Source organism: Galeopterus variegatus, unplaced genomic scaffold (genome assembly GCF_000696425.1).
Source record: "Galeopterus variegatus unplaced genomic scaffold, G_variegatus-3.0.2 Scaffold10595, whole genome shotgun sequence".
NCBI lineage: Eukaryota > Metazoa > Chordata > Mammalia > Dermoptera > Cynocephalidae > Galeopterus > Galeopterus variegatus.
The window spans coordinates 5,302-22,848 of NW_007736706.1; the positions used below are offsets into that span (position 1 = coordinate 5,302).

The 17,547-nt window shown below is 39.9% G+C and overlaps 1 protein-coding gene across 1 annotated transcript in view; it reads left to right on the plus strand.

The window, feature by feature from the left end:
* PSTPIP2 (proline-serine-threonine phosphatase interacting protein 2) overlaps positions 1 to 10,790 on the plus strand; it is a 13,563-nt gene extending 2,773 nt beyond the window's left edge. Inside the window, exons 4-9 of the mRNA XM_008594338.1 lie at positions 2,509 to 2,607; positions 3,702 to 3,798; positions 3,919 to 4,000; positions 5,229 to 5,263; positions 6,473 to 6,530; positions 9,271 to 10,790. Coding sequence (XP_008592560.1) covers positions 2,509 to 2,607; positions 3,702 to 3,798; positions 3,919 to 4,000; positions 5,229 to 5,263; positions 6,473 to 6,522 — 363 coding nt within the window. The 3' untranslated portion in view covers positions 6,523 to 6,530; positions 9,271 to 10,790. The remainder of the gene's footprint in view (positions 1 to 2,508; positions 2,608 to 3,701; positions 3,799 to 3,918; positions 4,001 to 5,228; positions 5,264 to 6,472; positions 6,531 to 9,270) is intronic.
* The last annotated feature ends 6,757 nt before the right edge of the window (positions 10,791 to 17,547 follow it).

The following is a 17,547-nucleotide window of genomic DNA, read 5'->3' on the forward strand; positions in this document are numbered from 1 at the left end:
GCCCCTGGCCGGGGTTCAGCCAGTGTTCGGGAACCGGTCGGTGTGTGGGATCCGAACCCTCGATGGGAGCGCCGCCGCGCTTCCCAAGCGGCGCACTAGCGCAGTGCGCCACCGGGCCGGCCCCCCCAAACCTTATTTTTCTGCCTCCTCCCCATCCTTAAAGTCCAACACTTTAATGTTTGATTAGTACAGGCATGAACCAGCTTAATCGGTTAATCATTGATTAAATAATTAACTTTCTAGAGCCTTGCCTCTACTTGCTAGATTCTAAGGGGAATGCAGATATCAGGTAAGCAGGCTTTGGAGTTTTTTGCTCTCTTCACACCTTCGGTTTCACCACTGCCCTTCTTCATTTTCAGCACATGACCTCACAATTTTCTAGAGTAAGTAGAAGACATAACCTAGAAACCTCCTCAAGTTTCTGTCACCCTGTCTACACTTTATTTTTTATTTTTAACAGTGGTTCTCAAAGTAAGGTCCCAGGACCAGTAGCATCAGCATCAACTGGGAACTTGTTAGAGCTGCAGATTCTCAGACCAACCCCAAACCTACTGAATCAGCAACTCTGGGGGTAATGCTCAGCAATCTCTGTGTTAAGAAACCTTCCGAGTGATTCTGATGCGAATCCAATTATGAGAACCCCTGGTTCACGCACCTCCTTCCTTTTTCTTCTATCAGAGTGGAAAAAGAGCTGCTTCTTGCTCTTGCAGCTTGCCTTTTCTCTCCTTGAGCACAGTGAACTTGTGAACTTCTCTTATCTTGTACACAGACTTAGCTCATTCTTCAGCTTTAAAACCCACCCGCTCTTTCTTGCCTCCCATGTGCTACTCTCTCCTCTCTTCATAGCCACACTTTTTGAAGGTGTTGTTTCAAGTGCCTGTTGTCTGTGCTGTCCCAGTCTGCGGCAACTGGGGTCTGCGGCAACTGGGGTCTGCTTCTCTGCAGCTGCTTTCTTGGAGGACACCAGTGATTTCCTTGGTGTGAGGTCCAGTGGGCCTTTTCAGTTGCTAATCTTATTTAACCTATCTCTACCATCTGATACTGTGAGTCACTATCCCTCTCCTAAAAACACTCTTTTGTGCTTTATTTCCTTAACTCCACACTCTCATGAGAAGCCTGGCATGAGGCCGTGTTTTATAAGATTTAAAAACATGCAAAGCAATATCAGATACATTGTATGGGTACATATGTAGAATAAAAACCTGCATAGGTATGATAATATTTAGGGTAATGCTTATCTCTGGGGAAGGAGGAAGGTGATAGAGATTGGGGAAGTTGTACAGGGTTTTAACAGAATCTGAAGCATATATGGGCAAAGTTCTTTTTTTCTTCTTCCTGCTGGCTGGTATGGGGATCTATTCCCTTGACCTTGGTATTACAATACCAATTCTAACCAACTGAGCTAACTGGCAAGCCTGGGCAAAGTTCTTGACAAGGCTAGGTGGTTGGTATACGGGTATTCATTATACTGCTCTCCATGATTCTGTGTGAAATATTCTACAATAAAAGTAATCTAATACTTTAGTATGTAAATATTACATGCATTTTAGTATGTGAATACTAAAATATTTAGGTGAAATAATGCATTTGTTTCAAAATGGGAGTAGGGAGTAGGGTAGTTGGTAGGGATATAGGTAAAACAATTTATCTTGAGTTGGTAAATGTTTAGGCTGGTGATGGGTATATAGGGATTTTTTATACTCTTCTCTCTACTCATATATATTTGAAGTTTTATATTATAAAAAGTTTTCAAGTTTAATAGCTATGGTATTCAATATTTCAAAAATACATTAATATATAACATCCACTGTTGAATAGACCAGCATCCACTTTGTAGGATAGCTTTTCAAAAGTTGACATTTGTTTGTACCCAGAAAGAACTATTGTGCAGGCAGGGATTTTCATTTAACTTTTTTATTAAGGAAAAATTTAAACATAGACAAAAATATAAGGCAAGTGCAAGAGCCCCCATGTACCCATCAACCAACTCAACAGTTAAGACCATCTTGCCAGTCATATTCATTCAACCCAGAGTGGGTGGGGCAGTATTTTGAATCTGGAGCTCTGGCAGGCTGCCCAGGCGAAGATGTGCATTAGGTAGTTGGAAATGTGAGCTGGAACTCAGGTTAGAACTTTGGTGTTAGGATGGCCAGATTGCTCAGTTGGTTAAAATATGGTGCTGATAATGCCAAGGTCAAGGTGTTGACTAGCTGCCAAAAAAAAAAAAACCAACCCCAAAACAAAAACATTTGTGTCTGGGATCATCATTACTTTTTACTTTTGGAACCATATCCAATCCAGTTTGTGTTAATACCGTATTAGAATCTATTTGCATTTTTTGTCTGTGGTAAGAGTTTAGGAGTTTCCTTTGTGGTGGCAGGGGGAGTACCGTAAATTTGACAATAAGCTTACAGATAATTGAGGGTTGATACTATTTAGGTCACAGCCAGTCTAAATGAACAGCCCCTTTCTCTGCATATGTATGTACATGTAATTGTTTTTTTGTAGGTGTTTGAGGCTCAAGAATGTGAACGAATAAACGTCTTCCGGAATGCATTGTGGTTACATGTAAATCAGCTGTCACAACAATGTGTCACAAGTGATGATGTAAGTCAGAGGCAACCATGGAGGACTGTGGCTCTGCATATTGGATTCATTAGGGGAAGGAATTGTAAACATTTATTAATTTACCACTCCCACCTTATTTGAGGCCTAGAGAAGTAAAGTGACTTGCCCAAGGCCACACAGTGAGTTGATAGAAGGACCCAGATAAACTTGTAAACTGCCTGGTCCATTTTACCACCATGATTTTCTAATTAAGAAATTCAGAGTTAGGGCCGGAGAACAGAGAAGGGAACCCAAATGCAGTTTAATGTATGATGGAAGACAGAGATGTCACAGTGTGAATATGAATCCCAGAGACTGCTGCAGTCTGTAATGGGGTCATTCCAGGACAGTACTAAGTGCTAGCAGACTGGCCTATGTCCAGGCTGATGGTCATTCCAGGGCTCAGGGTTTTACTTCAATAGCATTCCCAGTGTCATTCACCAAGTTTAACTTATGCACAGCCAATAGCAGTGGGGTTCCCAGATTTCAGAGGCATGAAATCAAGTTATCACAACCTTCTTGCTAAGAAAATAACCACCCTCACTTAGATGGGACATTCACTTTAGAAGAACAAACACCCAGGGAACCAATAGGATTATATGGAAGAACTTTTCTTCAAGCTAAGTAATTGTCTTTGCATTTGTGTGTGGCATTGGTCTTATGTCATGGGACTTGGTATCTATTTTTTGGTCCCATCAGTATTTTACTCTGTTTTTTATTATTTATTTATTTATTTTGGTGGCTGACGAGTATGGAGATCCAAACACTTGACCTTGGTGTTATGACACCATGTGCTAACCAGTTGAGCTAATCTGCCAGCCTGGTCCCATAAGTATTTAAAAAATTTTTTGGCCAAGGTTTTTATCTTGCCATAGAGATACATTTCTTGTCATCTTAAAAAAAAATTAGTACCAGGTATGCATCAGAGAAAAATCTTTTATAAGAGTCTCAGACTAGGGAATATCTTCTTTTTCTTTTCAAAACAACAAGATTTGGAAAAATGTCAGCCATTCATCAAACCTCCTGTTTTAACGAGGCATGTCTCTATTGTCATTGACATACTTCTGCCTATAGGTTTATCTTCTTTTTGTTAGATGTATGAACAAGTTCGTAAGAGTTTAGAAATGTGCAGCATTGAGAAGGACATTGAATTCTTTGTGAATCAACGCAAGACTGGACAGACTCCACCAGGTGAGTGGAGCAGCTGGATAGGGAGGGTTACCTAAGCAATTCTGTTAGCCTTTCTTGTTAGATGTTGTTGAGGATAAAAGACATCTGCCTCAATATTTTGTGTCTTGATGACTCTTCTAGCACCCATCAAGTATGAGAATTTCTACTGCCCCCAGAAGAATGCAGCCTCACCAGGAAAGGCTAGTGGGCCTAACTTGGCAAGGTAAAAACCAGCTGCCTTTCATCTGGAGAAAAATACTTTTAACAAATGTTTTTATCATTAATGTTAAAAGACGTATTTGCTTAGTGAGGTTGCTAGCTTTTTGTAAATAGCATTTTTAAGGCAAATGTTAAATGGATTTTACTAGTCATAGTTCAAGGAGGACTATATTGTGCTTGAGTGTGATGATTATTTCTTATTTATGAATCCTATACCTTTTTTATAGCCTGTAGAAAGCCAGAGTCAGCAAACTATGGTTCCCTGTGAGTCAAATCTGATTGGCCTGTTTTTGTAGGATCTATGAGTTAAGAATAGTTTTTACATTTTTAAATAGCTGAAAAAAATCAAAAGGATACTATTTCATGATGTGAAAATTATACAAAATCAAATTTCATTGCTCCTATGTAAAGTTTTATCGGCACGCAACCACCCTTAGTGGGTTACGTTTTGTCTGTGGTTGCTTTCTCACTGGAGTTGAGTAGGGTTGCAGCAGAGACGGTATGTGGCCAGCACAACCTAAATCACTTTCTGTTTGGCCCTTTACAGAAAAAGTTTGCTACCCCTCATATAAAGGATCCTGAAGGAGAAGAAACTTCTATTTCACACAGAGTCGGCCTGAAGTTTAAGATGTTGAATTTTCAGTCCAGTTTTAGTAAATATGGGGATTTTTTGGGAAGGATTGAATAATCGTTATCGATATTTAAGAATGCCAGGCACTCCTCAAAACAGTTAATGAGGCTGGCTGGTTAGCTCAGTTGATTAGAGTGTGGTGCTAATAACCCCAAAGTTCAGGGTTTGATCCCTGCACTGGCCATGACCAGCCACCAAAAACCAAAAAAAGCCAAACAGTTAATGTGAATTAGCTGATTTAATCCTCACCATGGGTCAGGAGCTGTTTGTATTTCCTATTTTACATGTGAAGACGCCGGTGTACAAGGAGCTCAGGAAATGGTGCCCACAGAACTGAGATTTTAATTCTGCTGGTCTGGGGTGTGGGATCAGGGCTCTGTGCTCCTGATCACCATGCATCCTGCCTCTCAGCACAATGTAATGTCTGCAACTTAGATTTCAGTAGGTCAGTGCTGCAGTTCGTTTGCTTCATCAGAGCTTTCTTGACTCTCCAGTGCAGAAACCAGATCCGATCAGAGTATGATATGCTTGTAGCATGAAGTAGAAAATTACAAAAATGACAAAAACTTATCTTAAAGACTTTGGTTTCCATTTCTTACAGGAGAGGACCTCTCCCAATTCCTAAAAGTTTACCAGGTATGCCACCAAGAAAGACCTTTTGAAATTCTTATGTTAGATTTTCTTTAAAGTTGAATAGCTAGAATTTTGAAATAAGAGGAATGAAAGGATTAAATAAAATTAAATTCCTAAGAGAACAAGCCTATATTACAATCTTACTATAATAGCATTTGTTACAGAATGGAATTTGGTAATTGGTGGCGTATTTTATCATTATCAAAGAGAATTCAGTTACTGAAGCACCAAAAGAAAATTCTTATAAGGCAATCTCACCTAAGAGATTATTTCATCTTGGACTATGAGAATAGCAGAACTGAGATACGGTCCCCTTTGGATCATACAGAAATATAATTTATAGAAAGCATAGATGTCTAGAAACATGTAACTTAATATTATATGTTTTGTACACTGCCCATAGGAAATCTTTCACTAATCATACCGGTCTCTTTTTTCTCTGAACTCCTATGGTACCTCTGGGAGATCCACACATGCTAGCATTTTTTGTTAATTCTATTCCCTGGATAATTATAAGATCTTGAGGGCAGGCACTTTGTCTTCTCATGTATCCCACCTAGCCCATAGCAGGTATTCAACAGATATTTATTTGAGTTAAAAATATATATATACCTGTCTACATTCAGGGGAATGAGAAAAGATGACAACTTATGTTGCATTTAGCAGCTCTGTAAAAATTTAGTGACTGAAGAAAAATGTAGTGGTTGAAATTATATCTTTGAACTATATGAGGATATAAGTTATTTTATTTATTGTTGTTTTATAATTACCACATGATAATATGGGACATTATTTTTGTCCATTTTTAAAGATGATTTCACTGTGGATACTGCTATCTGGGCATGGATGAAAGAGAGCAAAGAAGTCCTAATAATGACTTCCAGAGTGTTCTCTGGTTTGTAGTCATGACTACCATTTATAAGTTTTGTTGCCAGATATACTTTTTTCTTACAAAAGGGTACTCACCAAAATCTCTAAGTGGAATGCCTTGTTTGAAAAGAGCTAAGATTTTATCATGAAAATATATGATTTTAATGTTGTTCTATGTTCTACCCTTTGCAGATGACCCTGATTATTCTTTGATTGGTAACTTTTTTCTTACAAAAGGGTACTCACCAAAATCTCTAAGTGGAATGCCTTGTTTGAAAAGAGCTAAGATTTTATCATGAAAATATATTATTTTAATGTTGTTCTATGTTCTACCCTTTGCAGATGACCCTGATTATTCTTTGATTGGTAACTATAGTTTGCTCTATCAGTAACATTAATGGTAAGAACCTTTCATATTTTTTTTACATAATCAAGGTGCATTTAGACTTGTGATAGTTTTTTTTAAAGCCTTTGAAGCTTCTTTATAATACCACTACAAACAAGCCAGGCCTTGGATCACCACTGGCCGGTGTGACATCTCTTCAGGGTGGCCTCTCTGAATCCTACAACTGGAAACAGACTGGAGACTATTCCACACCTATTTGAATGAGGGTATTTTCCCTTCATTGATTATTTCAAAAGTTTTCTGGGGGGGTTTTGGCAGCTGGTTGGTAAAGGGATCCAAACTCTTAACTTTAGCGTTATCAGCACCACGCTGTAACCAAGTGAACTAACTGGCCAGTCTTCCATAACTTTTTATCTGCTCTTGTTAAGCTCTTTTGTAACTATTACACACCTATACTGCAGGCCATGCTCACAAACAAAACACACATGACCCTCACTGTTTAAGTAATTCAGCTTTTAGTATATTCCCCTATGCCCTAAAAGGGGGAAGTCAAGTAAAAAGAACTCATTGAAAACAGTGCAAATGATATGACACTCACCATACATGCAAGGGCATCATAGGGGTCATTCTGCACCAGATTATTAATGCTCTGACCTAGCAAACCACAAGGATTCTTAGCAGAGAACTGAGAAGAAGACTAAGCCAATCGCAGCTGCAAAGATGATCGCATGGTGGCTCTTCTTTGACACTCAGGGGTTTACACCATATCCCAAATCAAAATCAGTCTTCATGAATGTGAAGGCATGCCTCAGAAGCCAAAGTAGCAATACTAAATGCAACTTCTTGTAAAGTATAATTACTTTAACCCAAACGGGCTTGTTTTGGAGTCTACGTAATAACTTCGTATAGCATACATTATACGAAGTTATACTAGATTTTTTTCACCATTTCTTCAAAACTTGGCTCATGTATTCTTTATAGCCAGGTTGCCTCTTTCTTAGAAACTCTGATCTGGGCCTGAGTCTTTTCATCAAACTGCACCCCATGCAATTCTATATTTCTGACCAGTCTCCTCTGAGTGGTCCTTTGCTGATTGGGGTGCCAGTTAGCTGTCCTTGCTGTACTCCAGTGTTCACCCGATGGGCCCATCTCCCCCACTGCCCGTGCTCCAAACACTTCCCATGGGACAGGCCATGCACTGGTCCCTTGTGATGACTCACCGGCCTCTGAGTGGCTCTTTTTTTTCAGTTGTTGTGGCTCCTCTCTCCTATGTGGGTCCATGTGAACCGTATTAGTGGTCTTGCTGGCCTGGGGGCCACCAAGGTCCTCTTCTCCCCTGCTGCCTCCAAGCAACTCCATCTGAAGGACATAGCTGTGGCTTCTGCCAGCTCCTGCTCTGTGCATTCAGCAGCGCCAGCCTTAAAGTGGCCATGGAATGAAATGGTCAGAGTGGTTTTTTATTTCTTTCATTGTGGCTTCTCCTGCCTTCATGCACTCCATAGGTCTCTCCTCCTCTTCCCCTGAGCTCTAGAGGCCCCGGCTTTGTTGTTGTTGCTTTTTTATGGTTGTAAATTGGTCAACTTGTGGGAGAGAGTGACGCTGGGGACTGTCTATTCCCCCATCTTGACTGGAAGCCTCCAAGGTGTCTTAAGTAGATAGAAACAATCAGCTATTATCAATTTATATTTAAACTGCTTAAATTGCTTAAGAGATATATCTAATATTTAAGCAACTTTGCTGTTAAAGATACAAAAATTGACATAAAATACCCCATTATCTAGCTATAGATAACTTTCTGACCTACATAAATTGTAGTCTTAACAACCAGTCATTGTTTCTTCTTCATTTCATAAGCCTCCCTCTTTCTCACGGAAAGGGGCAAAGCCCTAATTAGAGGAAGAACAGGAACATGGTAAATCTATGACTTGGGATTCAGAGGTGAAATTTGCTCTCTGGAATACCGTGTATAGATGATGGTGATAGGGCAGGTCGTAGGCAGTCCCAGTGTTTCTTTTTATTTTTTACCTCCTTCTTTCCTGTTTTTATCTGTTTGGATAAAGCATAAATTCTAGTGGCTTAATAGTAGCATTTGGCTTAGCAACTCTTATTCCTCAGAGTCTAAGAATCTGATGTTTGAATGCAAGACATTAGTGCTGACATATTTAGTTGAATTATATCTCTTGAGTTATAATATTTTATTAGGGTTCATTTGTGTCTGTGCCAGCTTAGTGAATAGAGACTCCACATATACGTGTATAATTGACTGAATGTCAGAGAATTTTAAAAAAGGGAGCTTAGCTTAGTTAATAACTCAGTTAAGCAATTTATTACAACATTTATCATCATTGGAATGAACCTTGGGAATTAAAATTTAACAGGAAGATTTAGGAATTTGCAATTTGTTCTGCAATTGTTGATTTTAGCTGTTATTCCTGTTTTAAATTCTAACATGTTTAGGTAAAGACAGTATAATTTTCGAATTTAAAAATATGTATATGGGCTGGCTGGTTAGCTCACTTGGGAGAGAGTATGGTGCTGATAACACCATGGTCAAGGATTTGGATCCCTGTACTGGCTAGCCACCAAAATATATATGTGTGTGTGTGTGAAAAATATAAACACATGTATTATTTACCATAAAGCAATGCTATTATCATCCCATACCATTTTTCATAGCTTGCAATACCCATTCCTCACCATTTGTTTTCCTTAGCCAAACACACTCTCAAGGTAGGAGCCGGTGCTGATATGCATGGTTCATTCAAATGAAATTTTTTTTGTTATTTTCTTTCAGAAAACAAAGAATTTTCTGCTAGTGCTTCTACAGCATGGAAAGAAGCACCCAGAGCAGCAGAATCTATAGCCAAAATTTATATCAATCTTGAAGACTTTGAAGTGAACCTTTGCTGTAATTTTTTGATATTTTAAATTTGTGGTAGACATTTAGTACAACTTAAGCTGGTAGAGTTCTGAAGCTTTTGGACAAAGTTTACAAATTATCCCAGACTGAAGAAATATTTTTTCCCAGTCAGTTACTAAAGTTGTGAATGAATCGTATTTTCTACTTGGGAAGCAAGAAAGTGCCCGGACTTGGAGTGTTGACTCTAGAGAGGGCAGAGGTGGCTGCAGAGGAGTCTGAGTCATCAACTGCAGAATTTCCACAGTGACACACACACTCAGTGGTGCAAGATTTAAAATGACCTTCCTTTTTGGCTGGAAGACTTAGAAGCCATCCGATTGCACTTTCTTATTTTACAGAAGAGGAAACAAGGCCCAGAAGTATGAAATCAGTTGCCTTACAGTTCTGCCGTCCAATCATGGACAGAACCAGAACTACAGCGTGAACTCATTCCTCACCAGCATCTTTCTAACCCTTCCTGAGGCTGAGATGCTCATGCTGAAATTTAAGACACCAAATATTTTTGCCAGCCTTTTTTCAGTTGGGAAAGTTACCAGGGTTTAAATGTCAGATTTATTTTTATGTGGATCACTGTGTGTACTGAACTACAGAGCACAATATTTAATCTAATTTAAGAAGCAATCAATTGTTACTTTATGTGCTACTAAGAATGTGGGGTGGGGGAGTTGCCAGTTAACTTGCGACAGGCCGCTGATGGCCAAGCCCCTTTGAATTTGTGATTTGAAAGTGTGAAAAAAAGGACATCCTAGAATCAGTGGAATAGGGTATTTTGACTCTGTTCCTCAAAAATCTTTAAAGTGGCAATCTTACTCTTTTACAAATATTTGCATCTTCCTCTGTCACTCACAAACAGCGGGGAGGTTATGCACATTTTGCACAACATTTGGACACTGTGACAATATGCTACATTTTAGTTAATGACAAGTTAAAACAGCACTGCCACTTTTTGGGCATGTAAATTTCTATGCTACCACAAAGAGTAAATATTTTCCTTTCCTGCTCTGTGCAATGGCATTCCCAGAACTATAGACAAATTGATTGAAAGAAGGTTGATTATTTTCCCTACTTTTCATGTAAGATGCCACTGAATGTGGCAGCTTCTTGTCAGGACAGGAAACTTGCATCAATTAGATATCCTTTTAAGAAATTCAAGTTTGCAAAGGGCCAAACTTCCCCAAACCAAACGGGCTCAGGAAATTTTCCTTTGCACTCAGAACATTCTATTTTTAAGTATATTATTTATTGTTGGCAGTTCCTCAGGGATTTCACTTTTCTCTCTGTTGGTCGGTGTAATTGATGTAGAAGTGTTTCATGAATGGAAAATACTAATATTTTTATTTCACTGCTCTTTCAGTTTGATATAAAGTAAAATAAAGGTTCTTGGTGATTTGGGATTTATTTTGTATTTTTGTGTTAACCGTATCTCTCTTCAAAGCTTTGTTTGACCCCTTGTCACATTGGCCATTGTCAGACTACAAAAAGACAAACTGCTGATGGGAGGCCACGTGGAGAGGTGCTGTACCACTTCCTTCTCATCCTTCAGGTGTCAATTACAGTGTTACTTCCTCTGAGAGCCACTGTCCCTGCCTCCATACTAGGTTGGATCCCACTACTGTATCCTTCTTAGCCATTCCCTTTTCCTTGTTATTACATGATTCGCTCTTGGAATTGTTTAAGGTCTGTCTTGCCTCCCAGACTGTTACCTCCAGGAGAGCAGGGCCTTTTATCCTTTTTTGTGCTGCATCCCCAGCACCTGATACATATAAATATTAAAGAATTAGTGGCCTATTAAAGAAAACATAGCTAGAGAAGCAACTACTTGAAAGAAAAATAAGGAGTGTAACAGAAGGCAAAACAGGTCAGCTGGGAGAGCGTTAGACTCGAGGAGTGTAACTAGAGTGAAGCCAGTCAAATAAGGACACATGTTAAATTTAGTAAATGTAAGCTACTCTACAGACTGTCGGTGTATTCATTTGGGCTCCACGAGAAGCAGACCCTGACATAAGGATTTGAGTGCAACTGCTTTTTCCGGGGGGTGATCCCAGAAGGCATTGGAATGGAAGTGGGGAATTGAAGGGAAAGGAAGGACGGCAGAAAAAGTGTGCATTACCAAGCAAGCTATACTGTGGGCAACTGGAGCTTAACCCTGCTGGGGGTTGATAGCTCACCTGATGGGCAAGGGAGCTGGGGTGTCAACAAACTCCGGTCAGTCACGGGGTGAGAGCTGTTTCTGGGAGACATTAATTTCCCAACACTTCCTGCTGCCTTGAAGGCTGGCAGAGTGAGTTTCAGCAGTCTGAGAAAGTCCTCGGGCAGGGACAGAGTTCCTGGCAATTGGAAGTTGGGCTGGAGTTTGAGGAAAAGGTAGGTACTGAGCGAATGTGCTTGGGGTACTGACAGTGTTTGATCCCCCCACAGCTTAGATCCACCTGTGCCCACATTAATTTTACACCATCGTCCTGTTACTACTTCAAGTCCCAACTTAGACACATACACACACACACACACACACACACGAAACAGAAAGTTTTGTAGGACAAACTATAGTCCCTGTTGCTACAGATGGTCCTAAGTCCATAACTGATATTTGTTATCTCCTTCCTCTACCACCCTGTTATGGGTGCCCCACCGCCCCTCCGTCCCCCCTAAATTCATATGTTGAAGTCCAAACCCCAAGTACTTCAGACAATGACCATGTTTGGAGACAAGGTCTTTAAAGAGGTGATTAAGTCAAAGTGAGGCTCCACCTTTCAACTGCCATAATAGGATTTCCCACCCTCTTAACAAGTCTCAGTTGGGGGCCACGTTTCTAATATGTAAAACTTGGGGGGACACAATTCAAGCATCACAATTCAAGGAGTTTTGGGTGGACATAATTCAATCCACTACACCTTGTAGTTTTAGTAGAACCCTTTCTATGTCCCCTGGTAGATGTATCCCTCCTGCAACCTCCTAGAGCCAGGAGCTCTAGTACAACAGAACCTGAGGTTGAAGGGATGGGATCACAAATTCTCACTGTGGGTCAATGGGAGCTATGGTGACAGAGGCCACTCTTACCTCTTGGTTCCAACTTGTGTTTCCTACCTATTAAAGACATAACATACAGTACCATATTGTAGCTATACAAGCACCATACACTGCCTCATCTCTAAGGCCAGCACCCCAACCCTGCAAGGTATCATTCTCAAGCTGCTGCACCTTTAAGCAGCCATCCTGACATTCAATCAGGACAGCGGCTTCTAGGTGACATAGTATACAGCAGACAAAGGGGAGCCCATGCACATTCGTGCATTGTCATTCCAGCTTCCCTGTGAAGTGAATCTCTTGGTGTAAGGCTGCATTCTCAGTGGAGCAGTATTGCCCCCAAGAGGGTGAAATTTGGTTCTTAATGGGCAAAACAAACCTTACTCTTTTTATGTATAAAGCTCTGATATACAGACAATGCTTAGACAGGGATTCAGTTTATCTGTGGTATTAAAATTCATGGGGACGGGGGCGGGGGAAGAAGATATAACAACTACAATTACTTGAAGTTGATACGACAAGCAAACAGAAAGGACATTGTTGGGTGGGAGGGGGGAGAGGGAGGAGGGAGGGAGGTTTTGGTAAGGGGCAACAATAATCAACCACAATGTATATCGACAAAATAAAATTAAAAAAAAAATTCATGGGGATGGCAATTAGGGAAAAAATGTTCCAAAATTCTCCTGGGAGTGATAATGAAAAACCATTTGAGAAACCTGGGTCTAAGGTAATGTTATGGGGAATTCCATAATGACACATCAGACACTGGGATAGTGGTGCTGGCTGAGGCACTGCAGGCAGAAAAGCAAACTCATTGTTGGAGTTATTCCCTGTCAAGAAGAATCTCTGCCCCTTCCAGGGTGGAAGAGGTTTAATGGAATCAGTTTGCCAGCGAGTGGCTAGATGGTCTCCTTGAGGGATGGTGATATATTTAGGGTTCACCCTCGGTCTCTGTGCTGATTGGTCTGACACTCAGTGGTAGTTGCTAGATCAAGCTTGGCGAGTGGAGGATCCCTGTGTAGCCTCCATCCCTGCCACTGTGGCTGTTCTGTTCATGGTGCCACTAAGAAAGCATTGTGGTGGCCAAAGACAGAGGCTGGCTGGCTGAGTCATGCTAGCCACCTTGTATTCTGCACCTTTTCTGTGATGGACACTGTCTTGTGGGCATTCATTGGAGACACAAAGATTTGTATTTTGTTGCCCATTCCCTATGGTCCACCCACATGTTTCTTCCTAGACCTCTGTCTTTGGTCTTCTTATTTTCTTCCCTGACCAACCAATCAAGTCATGCAGCACTGCCCAGGAGTCAATGTATATGTTTACCTTGGGCTACGTCTCCCTTCACAATGAGTTGATGACCACCTAGATTGCTTGTCACACTGCCCATTGGGAGTATCTCTCTTCAACACTGTTTTCACAGTCACTCCCAAATGGGGCTGTGGTGTGGTGGCAGTCCACACACAGACTAACAACAACTAACGTGTAGAACTGACCTATTCTTGAACCAGGCCTGAGGTTTTTTTCTTCTCCATCAACTGGGCTGAAGAAAACCTTCTATGAGGCCACAAGTATGAGCTGAGGGAGAGGCACAGGTGAACCAGAGGGTGACTGAGGTGTCTGCATTACCCGTTTGGGTCATACACCTGTGTGTTCTGCATTTGCTCAGGCCTGATCCAGAATGTACCATTTCCATCGCATGATGGATTGCTGACATGCCTGCCCAACTTATGACTCAGGGGATCTGAAGAAAGCTAAAATAACTTAGAAGTAACATGTCTTTTCATATTCATGTTTCCTTTATAATTTTACAAAATGTATCTCTTTAAATGCTGCCATAGTGGCTTTCTGGCTTTCTCACTATTCCAAGTGACCTGAGCTTGTGATTTTCTTCAGTGAATCCACAGCAGTTGATAACCAGTGTACTCTGTAGTCTTTAGAAATACCTTTGCCTCCACATCTTTCAAATGCTAGTGAGGTTGCATAAGCTCTTCCACCTGCATTCCACCCCAGTTCACCACAGGTGAGGCCTTGGTAATTGTGAGGCTGCAGCAGACGTTATCACCATTCCGTTTCCAGTGAGACCCTTGTCCTCTGGCTGGGTAAGAATTAATTCCAGAATCCCATCCTGACCATCTACTTCTGCGTACCATTTCTGATACCAATGGTCTTAGTTTGAGAGCCCCCAGAAGGAGGCCCTAAGACAAGAATTTGAGATTAAGCAGTTTATTTGGGAAGTGAACCCAGAAAGTACCAATAGTGACACGGGAAGTGAGAAATGGAAGAGGAGGAAGTGAATAAAGAGTATGTCTTTAAGAAAATTCCTGCCGTGGGAAAATGGGGCTTAACTTCCCTGGAGGGCTCTGGGAAACAGCACAGAACACATCCCTCAGTCCACCCATGGGGTAAGGGAACTGGGTGTTTGTATTACTTTCTAGAACTGCTGTAACAAGTTACCATAAACAGGGTAAGCAACTGAAATTTATTGTCTCACAGTTTGGAGGCTGGAAGTGCACAAAAGGTTTCAGCAGAGCTGATTCCCTCTGAGGCCTGCGAGGGAAAGATCTGTTCCAGGCCTTTCTCCTTGAACTGTAGATGGATACCTTTTCCTGTCTCTTCACATTGTCTTCCCTGTAAGCATGTCTCTGTGTCCAAGCCCCTGCCCATTCTTTTTTTTTTTTTAGCTTCAGTGGCTTTTTATTACAGAAAAAAAAAAAAAAGAGATACATTGTAGAAAAGAGGGAAAACAAAGAGAAGTTAAAATGAAAAAATGCAAATAATCACTCCACCTGGAGATAGCCATATCTGTGATTTTTTTATCTACATGTATGCACAGATGTATTTTAAACAAAAAAGGGATTTTAGTGTGCATAATATTTTGCCACTTGCTTTTTCACTTGAGTATGTCTACTGGGTCATAACAAATTACACCATATCTTAGCAGTTTAGGGCAACAAACATTTATTATCCCACATTGTCTCAAATTCCCCCTTTTTATGAGGACAACAGCTATATTGGATTAGGGTCCACCCTCATGACCTTATTTTAACTTGATTACCTCTATAAAGACCATATCACCTACTAAGGTCAGATTCTGAGTTACCGGGATTTTGGACTTCAACATAAGAGTTTTTTGGGGGACACGATTCAATCCATAACTGTATTTATCTGCCAACTCCCATCTGTCACTGGTTGAGGGTTGCTCTCGGTTTGGGGCAGTGTGTTATTTTCCTGGCACCTTCAGCCTGTCATATACTAATTGTTGGAATTTGGGCCTGCACACTCAGTAATGGTAAGTGCCTGGGATACGAGCGGGGCACCAGCAGTTCTGATGCTTTGGGGCTGCAAATAATTATTTCTATGGTGCATTTAATTTTTTTTTTCAAGTGGGGAAGATTATGAGAGGGAAAATAATAGAAAAAACGACAAGTTTTGTATGTTTTGCTACCTATGGAAGTAGAAGTCTGTTAATGGAAGAGACCCCATCTGTAGAAAAGAGTCTATTAAAAACGTGTAGGTTGGACACATTTGGTACTTGCTTGCTCTGTGAGCAAATTGTCTCTAGAAACTGATATAATGTAGAAGTAACATGATTCCTCCAGAATTTTACAAAATGTATTTAGTAATCAAGAATGATGAAATAATGCCTCATACAGAGTGATGTACGGGAAGTAATTAACTATTTGTAGAATGAATGACTTCCCGGAAATCATCTGTAAGAGGTTTAACCAATGCAGAATTGCCACCAGAGGGCAACAGAGACTATGGAATTTGATTTTGTGAGGTGGGTTTAAGAAAGATCAACCTTGGGCTCCTTCAAGAGTTCAGCAGCTTTTACTGTTTTGATAAGCACTGGCTGACTTATGAATTATAATCACATTAAGTTTTGGAATGTCACAGTATGTGAATTATAGGCCTTTTTATGATGGCTGGTTCTTGTTTTTCACCAATTGATTTTTCTCATGAGATTAAAAATTTTTTAAAATTCTCAGAGTTGCAGCCTATTGGGGGGAAATTTGGCAAATATTTATCAAAATTGAAAATGAGAATGCCTCTCTGATAAGCAATTTCACATCTAGGCATCTATCTTATAGAAAAATATATGTACAAAAATATATAAGAATGGTTACTTGCAGGCATTGTTAACAATGAGAAACTGGAAATAACTTAGTGGCTATCAGAAATGTGTTTAAGTAAAGTTATGAAATATTTAATCAAGGGGGAAATGAGGTAGAGCTATCTGTCCTTACAAGGAAATATCTCTCTGATTTATTAACTAGAAGGTCACAGGCAATATATTCATAGCACTGAGTATTTAAGAGTGTGATATTTATACATGGCTAGAAAAAAGGCCACATATTGAACTGTTATTAATGATTAACTCTGGGGAGAGGAGCATTAACTTTTATCATATATACTTCTGTATTGTTAGCGGACATATTTAAAAATATTGTAATTTAAAACTAGTGTAGAAATTTTGAGGGAAATAAAAAAAACCCATATAGTCCCAATACCCAACAGTCAGCACTGTGAGTCTTGGAAATAATCCAGTATCTTTTAAATGAAATATTTCTGATGTTCATCTTAGCACCCATGAATACGTGTAAAATATTGCAAACACAGAGAAAGGAAGCCTGGCTTCCTATCTTAGAAGTCCATTTATACTGTACAACTAGCTGCCTTGATTCAAATCTCAACTCCACCATTTATTAGCAGTGTGACTTTAGGCAAATAATTAAATCTCTCTGAGCATTATTTCTCTGTCTATAAAATGAGAACAATAAAATTACCAGCTTCATAGTGTTGTTAGGAGCATCAAATAACTTAATATGTGAAAAGCACTCAGAACAGTGCCCAGCAGATAATAAGAGCTCAGGGAATGGTGATTATTACCACCAAGTGATTAGTTGTAGCGAACCCTTCACTGCTAATTAGGCCAGTGATTAACTCTGCTTACTGTCAATTAATTTTTTAGTGTCTCAACAGACAACATTTACATATAGGAAAGACAACTTGTCTTTTTTTTGCATTAATATTTTAAATTACTTAAAATTAATTTGTTTATTAATCTTCAATTATTAAAGTTATACATTAAAATTTACTTTTTCTTGACTCTTAGAATTATCTTTT